Source organism: Eubalaena glacialis, chromosome 3, assembly GCF_028564815.1.
Source record: "Eubalaena glacialis isolate mEubGla1 chromosome 3, mEubGla1.1.hap2.+ XY, whole genome shotgun sequence".
Taxonomy (NCBI): Eukaryota; Metazoa; Chordata; class Mammalia; order Artiodactyla; family Balaenidae; genus Eubalaena; species Eubalaena glacialis.
The window spans coordinates 129,553,347-129,565,551 of NC_083718.1; the positions used below are offsets into that span (position 1 = coordinate 129,553,347).

A 12,205-nucleotide genomic window follows, 5' to 3' on the forward strand; every position below is an offset into this window, starting at 1 on the left:
GCATTGCTTATGATAGCCAAGTCCTAGAAACAACCTAAGTCTCACTGGATGGGTGTATGGGTAAAGAAAATGTGATTTTATACAAATAAATAAATTTTAAAATTCAGCAGTAAAAAAGAAGGAAATCCTGCCATTTGTGACAATATGGATGGACCCTGAGGCTATTATGCTATGTGATATCTAAAAAAAAATGAACTCATAGAAACAGAACAGATTGGCGGTTGCCAGAAGTGGGAGGTGTGGGGTGTGGGAACGGGGTTTAGGTGGTCAAAATGTACAAACTTCCAGTTATAAGTTTCTAGGGATGGAAGGTACAGCATGGTGACTATAATTAACAATACTATATTGTATATTTGAAAGTTGCTGAGAGAATAGATCTTAAAAGTTCCCATCACAAGAAAAAAATTTGTAGCTATATGAAGTGATAGATGTTAACTAAACTTATTGTGGTAATTATTTCTCAATATATGCATATATCAAATCATTATGCTATATACCTTAAACTAATACAATGTTACATGTCAAGTATATTCTCAATAAAACTGGAAAAAATTAAACTAGTAACTGGACAAAAAAAAAAAAAGAAATCCATGGATTTCAATCTAGTGTGTTTCGCAGAGTGTGCTGTCTGAAGAATAATGCTTACAATCCCATCTGAAACATTACACTCACCCCCACTTTCTCTAGTTACTTTCTGGCACAAGACCCTGATTCATTGTCTTGGGTAATTATCACTACTTGAATTTATCCTGATTATTAATTTCACTTGTTTATTTTCCTCTACTAGAGTCAAAGTTCTTTGAGATCAGGGACATTCTCTGTTTTGCTGTTGTATCCTCAGCACTTCGTTATAGTAGGTGCTCAGTAGATTCACTGTTAAATGAATCAGAATAAAGGAGTAGCACAGAAAAGACAGTGATTTGCTCCAGTTGGAAGTCAGTGTAAAGTTCTTATCAGATCCTCCTATTAGCACTGCTAAGTGGTGCCATTATTACTACTCTCATCTAGAAAATTAGGAAGCAAATTCAGATAGGTTAAAGTATGCATTCAGGGTCAGCTGACTACTAAATGGCAAAAGTAACACGTTCTAACCCCAAATTCTGTGTTCTTTAGGCTGCATATTGATAGAGTTGCAGTGAAATTGGTTTTCCATGTTCCACGTTTAATCTAGTCCTTAAAATCTTGAACATAAACTGGTAAAAAGTACCATTAAATTAAAAAAAAAATGTGTGTGTATATATTTTCATCTGTAAATGAAATGCATCTCTGTGAGAATGTGTAAAGCAGGTTAGGCACTCCAAACAACTGAGTCCAGGACGTACTTGTTAGACTGTAACAGTGTTTGTACTCATTAGTGTCATGATGTGCTTAGAGCAACCCTTTGATTCTCAACTCTAAAAAACATTCCTTAACTGAGCTTAAAATCCCATGCTTAGAGATGGTGTGATAGTGTTTAGGATAGAATTTGGTCAGTCTGTGCTTTGTCTATGCCTAACCAAAAGGACACTAGGGGAAACACTGGGAGTTTTCTAAAATGTCAAAGCAGATAAAACAGACTCAAAGGAAAATGGAGTGCTTTGTTGACGTGTGTAACTTTCTCTGCCTTTTGAGTTGCAGGGAAGTTATTCATGATACTTGGGTATGATCCTTTTCTTTGGGATTTCTACTAAAAAGCAAGAACTCGATTGATTTTGATGCCACCTTCTGGCTACTACAAAAACTTCAGCTTATAAAGTTTGGGTTAAAACAACTTTGAACGTTGTCTGATGCAGCCCAGTTGCCAGATTAGACAGACCGAAATACCCATCTTCCTAGTATGAGCTTCAGATAGGGAAACAGGAAAGATTAAGAGAACAAAGCCCTTCTATTTAAGTTTTGCATCAATTTGGCATCTAAGTGAAGCAATAATAATTTTGTCTTCAATTCACTGAAGAAACACTTATAAAATGGCAAGGAGGTCTCACAAATCTGTTTGATTGAACATACTACAAGCCCAGATCTATTACTTGGTTTAATTTTTTAAATCTGTATCAAAATAATATATGCCTATGAAAATAAACCAAACAACAATGAAGAGCTTATAATAAAAGCAATAAAAGCAATGGTCTCCTGTCTTAGGAGATTTCTTTCCAGAAAGATAATCTCTCCTCCTTCTGGTTGTTTTAGTCAGTTCAGGCTGCTATAACAGAATACCATAGACTAGGTAGCTTGTAAACAACAAAAATTTATTTCTCACAATTCTTGGGACTAGAAGTCCAAGATTAGGTGCCTGCTTGGTCAGGTTCTTGGTGAGGGTCCATTCCCTGGTTTGCCATCTTTATTTTGCATCCTCAAATGGAGGAAGGGATGAGAGAGCTCTCTGAGGTCTCTTTTATAAGGGCACTAATTCTATTCATGAGGGCTACACCCTCCTGACCTAAGCACCTCCAAAGGCCCCACCTCCTAATACCATCACTTTGGGGGTTAGGATTTTAACACATGACTTTTGGGGGAACACATTCAGTCTGTAACACTGCTCTTAGTTCTTCTGGCAGTTTTTTGCATAACTTTAAATCATATGCTTATTCTTTCATTTTGTACTTTATTAATTTTAGATAGTATCCATTGATAGCCTGCTATGAAAAATGAAGATTTAACTAATTTACATTATCTGTTTTCCTGTTCTCCCTCCTCGTTCCATGTTTAATGGTTAAATTATTGCCTTTAGATTTTCTTATAGTTTACTTTTGTGACTTTAAATGGTATACTGAGCTTCGATTGCTTGTTCCACTAACTTTTGTCAGTATCTCGACTCCTCTTTATATAAGAGGAGGATATTATCCCCACTACCCTTCTCTCCATCTTTCCTTTCCATTCCACTTTCTATATTTACCCTTTACATGATCAAGTTTGTTATAAAGTTCAGTTCTGCAACTTCATCAGAATCTTTCATGTTCTGTGGGTAGGTTGATTCTAGAAGTTGGAAATAAGACTTTTACTTTGTAATAACTATGTGAAGTTTAGTCACTGTCTGGCCATTACATTTTCATTTCTACTGTGTCCCTGATATCAAAGCCAAATCTTACACTTTATTTGCAGCTTAGCATCATGCTACATTTTAGTTTATTTCAACATAGGGCAATGACATTCTTGTATAATGTTTTATTTGTCAGCCAAGTTTTTCTTGAATAGTCTTTATCAGGACCATAAGTTTGTCTACCATTCCAACACACTATTTTTCAGAGGCTCCCTCTTCTCTGAACACCTGCCTTGTAGAACTTCTGTCCTTCTGTTCCACTCAGGACCAGGTAAATCTTAGGCCTACTGCATAGCTTTAATTCTGGGACTTATCTACTTCATTAGATTGGGTCCCGCTTCTAGAGGTGCCAGATTTAGCAAATAAAAACACAGAATGCTCAGTTAATTTTCAATTTCAGATAAACAAGAAATATGTATTTTTTTAGTGTAAGCACATCCCATGAACCATTTTCTATATCCCAACTTTTCTTCTTTCTTTGTCAACACCCTTGTTTTGATGGAGAACATTCTTGATTATCTTCCTAAGAAGAGAAAGCACAGGAAGTAAATTTGAGAAGTCCCTGGAAATGTTTTTCTTCTCCCTCTTTACAGTTGACTGATGGTCTAGCTTTAGAAGTGTAACTTGAAAGACAATTCCTGTCAGAAATTTGAAGATACTGTTCTATTGTTTTTAGCATCCAATGTGTCAAATGCTAGTCTGATTCACATACCTTGTGGTGACTTTTTTCCTCTGGGAAAGCATTTAAAATTGTTTCTTTACTCTTGGTGTTCTGAAATCTCACAATTTGATGTAGGTCTTTCTTAAAAAATATTCTTTTTGTTCAGGCCTCAATGGGGGTCCTTTAATTCTAAAGAACTATGACTCTCATCAGCTCTGAAAATTTTTCTTCAGTTATTTCTTTGCTGTTTTCATTCTTTCCATTTTATTGGTTGTCTTTTGGGAACTCTGTTAGTCATACCTTGGACCTCCTGGATTAGTCTCGATACCTCTTTTTTTTTTCCTTATATTTTCCATCTATGATTTTTTATTCTGTATTCTAGGAGATTTATCAAGTTTTTTCCAGCTCTGCTTTTGATTTTAAAATTTTGGTAATCATACTTTAAATCTCTTAAAGCCTTCTTGTTTCGTATTTATTCCTCTAATAACATAGTATTTTTATGTATGAATAATCTGCTTGAATTACTCTGAAAAAAATTTTTTTAAGGTCCCTCCTATACCCTGAATTATTTTTATTTCATCCGGCATCAGTTTTTGTTTGTTTACTTTAGTCTTTCTCTTTCCTATTCTGATTTCTCTTAAATTCCTGATGCTACTTGGTTATCCATTTTTACTAAAGAAAGAATTGGGTCGCTTGTGTGAATTTGCTCTGTTTCTGTGTTAGTAGCTCAGTTTTTCCAGGGAGGCCTCTGCCCCGTATGGGATAGGAACGTTGTATTAGCTGTTAGATTTCACTACAGCATGAACTGGTGGGAAGCTGACTGTCAGGCATGGGCTTTTACAATGCCAGAATATGAAGGGTTGTAGACTGGGGTACCCAATCCCACAAAAGCCCTTGCTATCATTCAACAAAAGAGGCCTCTGTTTTTGCCCATTTTTCCTGGATGCTAGAAGTCTTAAGTGTAGGTGTATGGGAGGAGCACAGAGACGCTGATTTGCACTGTAGACCTGTATATAAACCTTCATTCATCTTCTTACTTTTGGCCACATTTCTCACTCTCAGCTTTGAGTCCAGAATGTGTCATGATTTCTAACAGGCATATCATATCCCACCCTTTTTGTAGCTTTTCTATGGTGCATTCATCACTCAACACAGTCGCATATGCTCTCCATCTTCCAGAAATTGTTGAACTCTCTTATGCAATTGTGTGCAGATCCCATCCTGCACATCCTTAGCTGGTATGGTGAGGTTTATTCCTTTTTGTACTTTTATTCTTTTATTTCCATGAGTCTCGGGAAAGAAGAGAGATGGGCTTAAGTGCATCTTACATCATCTCAGACTAGTAGCTTGTAGTTGCTTCTGTTTTGTTGTTTCATGGTGGAAATGTAATTCAAGTTAAATAATGAGTTACTTCCTCAATCACTTCTGCAGAATTGTTCAGCTGCAACCATCGCCATCTACTTTGTACCTAAGGAATCTAAGGACCACTGATGTTTAAAGATATCAGACAGACTTTGATAGAATGACTATAGATTTGTGCAAAAAACTAAGGAGGATTCTAAGGTATTGAAAAACTTATTCTGAAATTGATCTCATCCATTCTGCAACATCTGATGAGTGCCTAATATGGGCCAAGTACTCGGCTAAGTGTTGGCAAGGTAGATGGGTATAAAGATGAATAAGGTACAAACTTTACCCTTGAGGATCACATAATCTGGTGAATAACTTGAGTTTATGTAGCATTTTGCAGTTTATAAATCAGTTTTACCTGTGGGGGACTCTTGGCACTTACTGATTTACCATTCAGCATTTTAACTACTCCTAAGGGACTCCAATGATCCATGACATGTAATAATTTATTCATTGGCTTAGGTACAAATCTGAATCACATGCAGAAGATATAGTTGCTTGGGTGGTGAAAGAGCCAAGCTCACTCTTGTGGAATCGTGAAGTAGCCTTGTGCATATTGTGTATGAATTTATAGCCAGATTCTTGAGCCATCTGAACTAGATGGGATTACAAACATGAAATGGGTTTATTTTTCCCCTATTATTGCCTTTAACAATGTTCTTTCAAATTTCTTTCCATCTTGTTTTGGCATCTTGGGTAGCTTCCTTCCATAGCTTTCTAAATACTTTCTATTGTTAAAAAGTTCAGTGCAGTCCAATTTAAAATTTGAATCTTGTTTCTTCCAATTCCCCAGCTCAGGTTTGAACTCTGCAAGGGAACTTAGAGTGGGAGAGAGGCCCTGTTCTGCTATTTCTCTTCTCTTCCCTCTCTCCTGGTCCTAGCTCTTTCTTTGTGTTGTGACAGATAGAAGGAAGAGTATCTGTTACTTTCCTGGCCACTGCCCTAGTCCCACATGGTTGTTGCTACTGCAGCTAAGATGTAACTGACTATCCATAAACTCTGTCTTTGGGGTAAGCATCCAAAGGCTGGCTCTCTCATGGTGCACAAGTGGAAATTCTCTGGGGAAGTCCTCACTGACTAGTTCTTTGATTTGAGAAATCAGCTTTGGCTTGCCCTCCACCAAACCCCTTTGGCTTTATCCCTGGTGATTCATCTCCAGTCTCTTGTCAGATGAGGTACCACCGGGAAGATGCAAGCCCATTTACTTGACTCCACGTTCTCCCATGACAGGCTGCTTCAGTGCTGCCCTCTTTCTACCCCATTGGTTTATTTCAACTCTCCTGTGATCTCTTTGGGTCTCACTTTTCCCTGCTAAAATATTAAACATTTTTCAACATTATTTTCAATGGCAATATAGTCTTCTACTTTATGGATGTGGAATTCTTTATGTAACCAATCCCCTGTTGATGGACAATTTGATTATTTCAACTTTTTACTATTACCAAAAGGTGCTTTAAGTGTTAGGCAGCTTAAAGGGGAGTTGGAGAGTATTTTGCAACTGTCTGGGGAAAATGAAGCCGATTTTTAAATGTTATGTTATATTAAAGTATACAGGGGCTGAAATGATATGAAATATTTCCACAGTCACTAAAAATATTATGTTGTTCTCTTAGGAACAAGCCCATTTTGTTTTACTTTAACCTGCTCAGCTGTACCAGTCCCTCCGTGGTGGTAAACCTACAGTGCCCTACCAGACAGGTAAGGCAAAAAAAAAAAATGCCTCGCTGGTGATGTTAGCGATTTTGAACATTCTTGGGTGAAAGAATTGAGAAACTACATTTGAGTTCTGGGTGTGTGTGATTAATGATGAATTTATGGAAGGTAGGAAGACAGAAGTATAAGCTCATGTTTGTTCATATACAATAAAAAAAAAAGCAGGGATTAATCATTTTAGTATTACTAGGAACCTCAGTGATTATCTTGTCTAACCACCTATTTTTATAAATGAATAAACTGCAGCCCAGAGAAGTGGAGATGTTTTTCTCAAGATCAGTATTAGGAAGAATAAAGCCAGCTACTGTAACTAATAAACCCCAGTTTTTCAGTGACTTAAAACAATAGTTTCTTTTTGGTCATATAAGAGTAAAAGGCAGTGTTTGTGGTCAATGGGCAACTCTCTTCCAGGCTCCTTTCATCTGGTGGCTCTGTCGTCCCTTAAGTCCTCAGCAGGAGCAGCACCCAGTTGCCGGAAGAAGACAGAGAGGCTGAATAAAGCACCCCTGTTCTTAAAAGCCTTGGATCAGTAGGGTCACACAGTGCATTTCTACTTATATGCCATAGACTCATTAGTTTTATTTGTTCACACCGAGATGCCAGAAGGAGGGAATAAAGCAATGTAATTGTGGGCTGAGCAGCCTCTTGTGTACCATGAACAAATGAAACAATAGGGACAAACTTCATTGTTTCTTCCATAGTCTATCCCTCTGTCCTCCAGAACACCCTTCTTCCCGAGGGAGACAACCCAGAATTCCATGTGGTACTACCTTTAACCCATAGTCTAGGATCTATGGATTATGGATAGTCTCTCCATCAGGTCTTGACACTAAATGCACAGTGGGGAACAGGGCTAGGAAAATACAAGCTCCCATTCAGAAAGGGAGGAGGTATAAATGCACAGTGGTCTTTAGTGCATGGCACTGGAGAACAGTCTTTTATTCGACCTGGATCGTGTTCTCTGAAGGAAGTTCCTTATCCATCACATCCTATGATTCTTTGCTCAACCACCTGGAAGGTTATTTCCTGTCTGTCAGCCTCAGACCACACCATTGCTGAGCATTGGAAATATACCCTCTTAGGGGCCGCGTGGCTTTGAAGCTTTCTACTTATTGTGCGAGTGTAGAACCTCAAAGATTGTATTAACAGTCAAAGGCCTTTTCAGGTTAGGTCATGAATTTGGCAGTACAACTACCTCAAAAACTTAGTAAGATGTTGACTTAGTTGCTTCCTCTTGGTTCCACTTCGCTGTACATCAGAAACTAACACAACATTGTAAATCAACTATACTTCAATAAAATTAAAAAATTTAAAAAAAAAATCACTCCCTTATATAAACCCTCAGTTCTTTTGCCCCTTCTCATTTACTTGTACTTCCCTGGCAAAACATCATTCATGGCTAAATGCAGCTTTCTGCCTACTCCATGCCTCAACCCAGGCAGCTGTGTGTTCTTGCAGAAAACACACACAACAGTCCATTAAATTAAGGACCACTAACCTCAAGGGGGCCCTTAATGCTGTCCCCAAATCACACAGGAGACCCTTTGCCCATTCACTAGCTACTCTGCTAGAAAACAATTTCACACCTTTTCCTCTCACCTCAAACCTCCAAGACCTCCTTCCCAGTCTCCATGTCAGCCTCTGACTTAGCTTCCTATTTCACTGAGAAAGTATCAGCATTCAGAAGACAACTTTTACGAGCTACCACACTGACGTCCACTTGCCTACCTGTCATCATCTGTGTTCCTGTATTTACTCTGCCTTCCCTGCTCTTACTGTGGAGGAACAGCCTGTGTGCCCAAGGCCAGTCCATCTGCTCGTGCATTAGATCTTATCCTCGCTCACAAAGTCCAGCACACAACTCCAGAAATCTTCTGGTTTTTTCTTTTATTACCATTTTCCTTCTCTACTAAGTTATCCCCATCGGTAGACAAACATGCTGTTATTTCTTCCGTCTTAAATAATTCTCTCCTTGATCCCACATCCCCTTCCAGTTACTGCTTCATATCTCTGTGCCTCTTTTTTTTGCCAAACTCCTCATAAGAATAGTTTATACTCAATGTGTCTAAATCCTCCCTTCTCATTTTCATTCAGGCTTTTACTCCTACTCCATTTTCTCCAAATGATATTGATACCATTGATCTCCAGCTATTTAAACCAATGGTCAATTTTCAATCCGTATTTACTTGAGCTAACAGCACTGTTTAATCAGTCCCTCTTCCTTAATATACTTTCTTCACTTGGCTTCTAGGGCACAACATTGTGTTTCCTCCCAACTCTCTGGCTACTCCCTATGAGTCTTCTTTGATGGTTTCTCTTCATCTTTCCAGCATCTTCTAAACACTGGAGTTTCCTCCTCTACCAAGCTTAGTCCTCTTCAATACCTACATTTACTCCTTTTGGTGATCGCACCTAGTCTTGTGGTTTTAACACAATCTATATGCTGCGCTTCCTAATTTATCTATCCAGATCAGTCTGCTCCCGGAACTCCAGATCTTTCTATCCAACCACCTATGCCATGTCTCTACAGGGATATTTAGTTAGCATCTCAAATTTAACATGTCCAAACTCAATTCCTAGTCTCTGACTTTATCCTTAAAATTGTTCCCCACCCCCATCGGTCTTTTCTATTACAGCTGTAAATACCATCGAATCATCCTTGATCTCTCTTTTCTGTCACACTCATGTTTGAGCTGTGAGCTAATTCCTCTGGTCTCCATTCAAAATATACCCAGGACCAAACTCCTCCTTTTTTCACCATCTCCTCCTTTTTTCAAGGAACCAGCTAGATTAGTTCAATGACCTCCTGACTGGTCTCTCCTTGCCCCTGTCTCCAGCCCCTTAGACTCTCTTTTCCGCCCAGCAGCCAGTGTGATCCTGTTAAATGTAAGTCACATTATGTCCCTCCTTTGCTCAAGCCCCCTCCCCTCAATAGCTTCCCAAGTTACTCATATTAAAAGCCAAAGTCCTAACAATGGCCTACAAAGTCCTTCACTGTCTGCCCGACTCTGACCACCTATGCTATGGCTCTCCCTCTGCTCACTGCACTCGGGTCATACTGACTATCTGTTGTCTTCAAAGGATCCAGGAAAGCGCGGACTTCATAGCCCTAGACTTTGCTGATCTCCCTGCCTAGCCTGCTCTTTCTCCAGATGACTAGATCACTAGTCTTCTTCAAGTCTTCCTCAAATATTACCTTTTGTTAAGGCCTCCCTTAACTACCTATTTAAAATTAGAATCCCACCCTGGTACCTTTCATCCTCTGGCCTTCTTTCTAGCCTTATTTCTCTCCGTAACACCTGCTACCATCTCATAGCAAACAATTTTGTTTATTTGTTGTTAACCATCTCCCTTACTAGAAAGTAGGGATTTTTATCTGTTTTGTTCACTACTGTGTCCCCAGTGCCTAGAACAGGCTCAGAGTAGGTGATCAATAAATATTTGTTGAGTGAATGAGTAAATGAATGAATGAGAGAATATCTTCCTATTCCCAGTCTAGAAAATTTTCCACTACACTATACAAATCCATCATTCCCATGATGAAACAAAAAATCCTTGCACATTATGCTTTTTATTACATTTCATAAATTACTAGATTACATAAATTACTAGATTTACTAGATTATCCTTTCTTCATTGCAAATTGTAGTGTTTTAACCTTCAGTGTAACTCTCTCTTCCACTCACCAAATCCTAATTTATATTAGAGTGTTAACCCTATACGAATGGAAGATGTAAAAATAATGATGAAGAACTATATTCAGAATGCCCCTTTGTGGTTATACAAAGAATCAGAACTGAGTCAGAATATATATTAGCTGCCAATAATGCAGGATTGCTTTCAGTCTGCCAGGCAGTAGTGTGTCTACTGATCCAAGCCATATTTTTACGCATGATGTTTTTTGTTAATGCAGCATGGTCCAGACATGTGTCATAAGCATTTAAAGGACAGACCTTGATCAATTAGGATACCCAACCTCAATGTGACCTTCATTTTTGGCTAATTATATGTTGATTGCTACTAATCAGCACCCTATTTGAAGTGAACAAATTGGCCTGATAGAGAGAGAGTAAAGAACATTTGCTATATTGTTTTTTAACAGCTCATTTGTGTGTGGAATGAAATTTGATGTGATTCTCATTATCAAAACATTTTTTACCACTTAAATTACTTTCTTTTATATGTTGCATACACCGCACTTTTATATGTGTAGTATACATTGTATGTGTGTGTATTTATAAATACGGAAATCATCATAGCCTCAACTCAGTAGCTCCTACCATCATTGAAAGCCTATGAAAACATTAGTATATTCAGTATTCACTTTTATAAATCCATTTAAATGTATCCAACAAGGGGCTAGTTCAGTTATCTTTCAGAATCATGTAAGTAAATTGCCAAAGTCTAAATGTCTGTGAGGTAGCTCCTAATACGTTAATGGTTTTTTCAGCTTAGCTCCGATCAGAGTAAACTTTTGATGTTTGCATTGACAATGACCTCAGTCTTCTTCCAAAAAATGTGAGCATGTTGGATGCTGTGAATGTCCCTAAACAGTTCTTCAGTTTTCATAGAAAGATACCTGTGAGACTTTCAATATTTCCTCTAGAGGTGTGTGAATGTGTGTGTCTGCTTGTGTGTGTGTGTGCATATGTGTGTAGGAGAGACTGAGAAAGAGAAAATGCATCTGGAGGTGTGAATGTGGAGATGGGTTGTTTACCTTGGCAAAACTTCTAAAAGAAATTGGACTGCTGCTGCTACCAAACAATATTAACTGTGAGATTTGAGGTACCCATTTAGTTATCTACCTACTACCTTAGCTGTGGGGTCTATACCAATTGTCCTCGTGTAGCAGAGACATGACCCTAAAAAGGGGAAAGAGATGTCACCTCAGCAGCCGTGTTTTTACCTAACTACCAGTGGGGGTTGAGCTAGAATCTGGTCAGTGAGAATAGTTACCAAAGTACAGTAGGGAGATGGAGCAAGTCAGAGCTGAGAAGGCTTTCGTAAGGAGGAACTGAAGGTGGAGGAAGGGAATGTTCAAGGATTGACTACAACTCTCACAGCTTCCTATGATCTTTGGTTTTTTATTACAAACAAAAGCAAAGCCAACAGAATGCATCTTCCCTGATTCTGCTTTCTCTGTGGAGTTACTAATTGGATTGCAGTCACTCCACGGTGGCTCTGTGGACTAGCACGGCCATCTGGTTTGGCATTAATAGGCCCCCAAAGTTCATTAATGTAAGATAATTGCATCAGTGACCTCTCTGCCCATGTTTGACTGGTGCTGCTGGAAGACAATAATAATGATTGATTGCCACAAATAGCCCTAATTTTGTTAGTTTCTTATGGTAATAAAACGTCCAATTATGTTCTGAGAATTCATTGGCACTGATAGTTATTAGTGG

The 12,205-nt window shown here is 38.4% G+C and overlaps 1 protein-coding gene across 1 annotated transcript in view; it reads left to right on the top strand.

The window, feature by feature from the left end:
* SLC44A5 (solute carrier family 44 member 5) overlaps positions 1-12,205 on the top strand; it is a 367,788-nt gene that overhangs the window by 305,881 nt on the left and 49,702 nt on the right. The window contains exon 5 of the mRNA XM_061186439.1: positions 6,701-6,785. Coding sequence (XP_061042422.1) covers positions 6,701-6,785 — 85 coding nt within the window. The remainder of the gene's footprint in view (positions 1-6,700; positions 6,786-12,205) is intronic.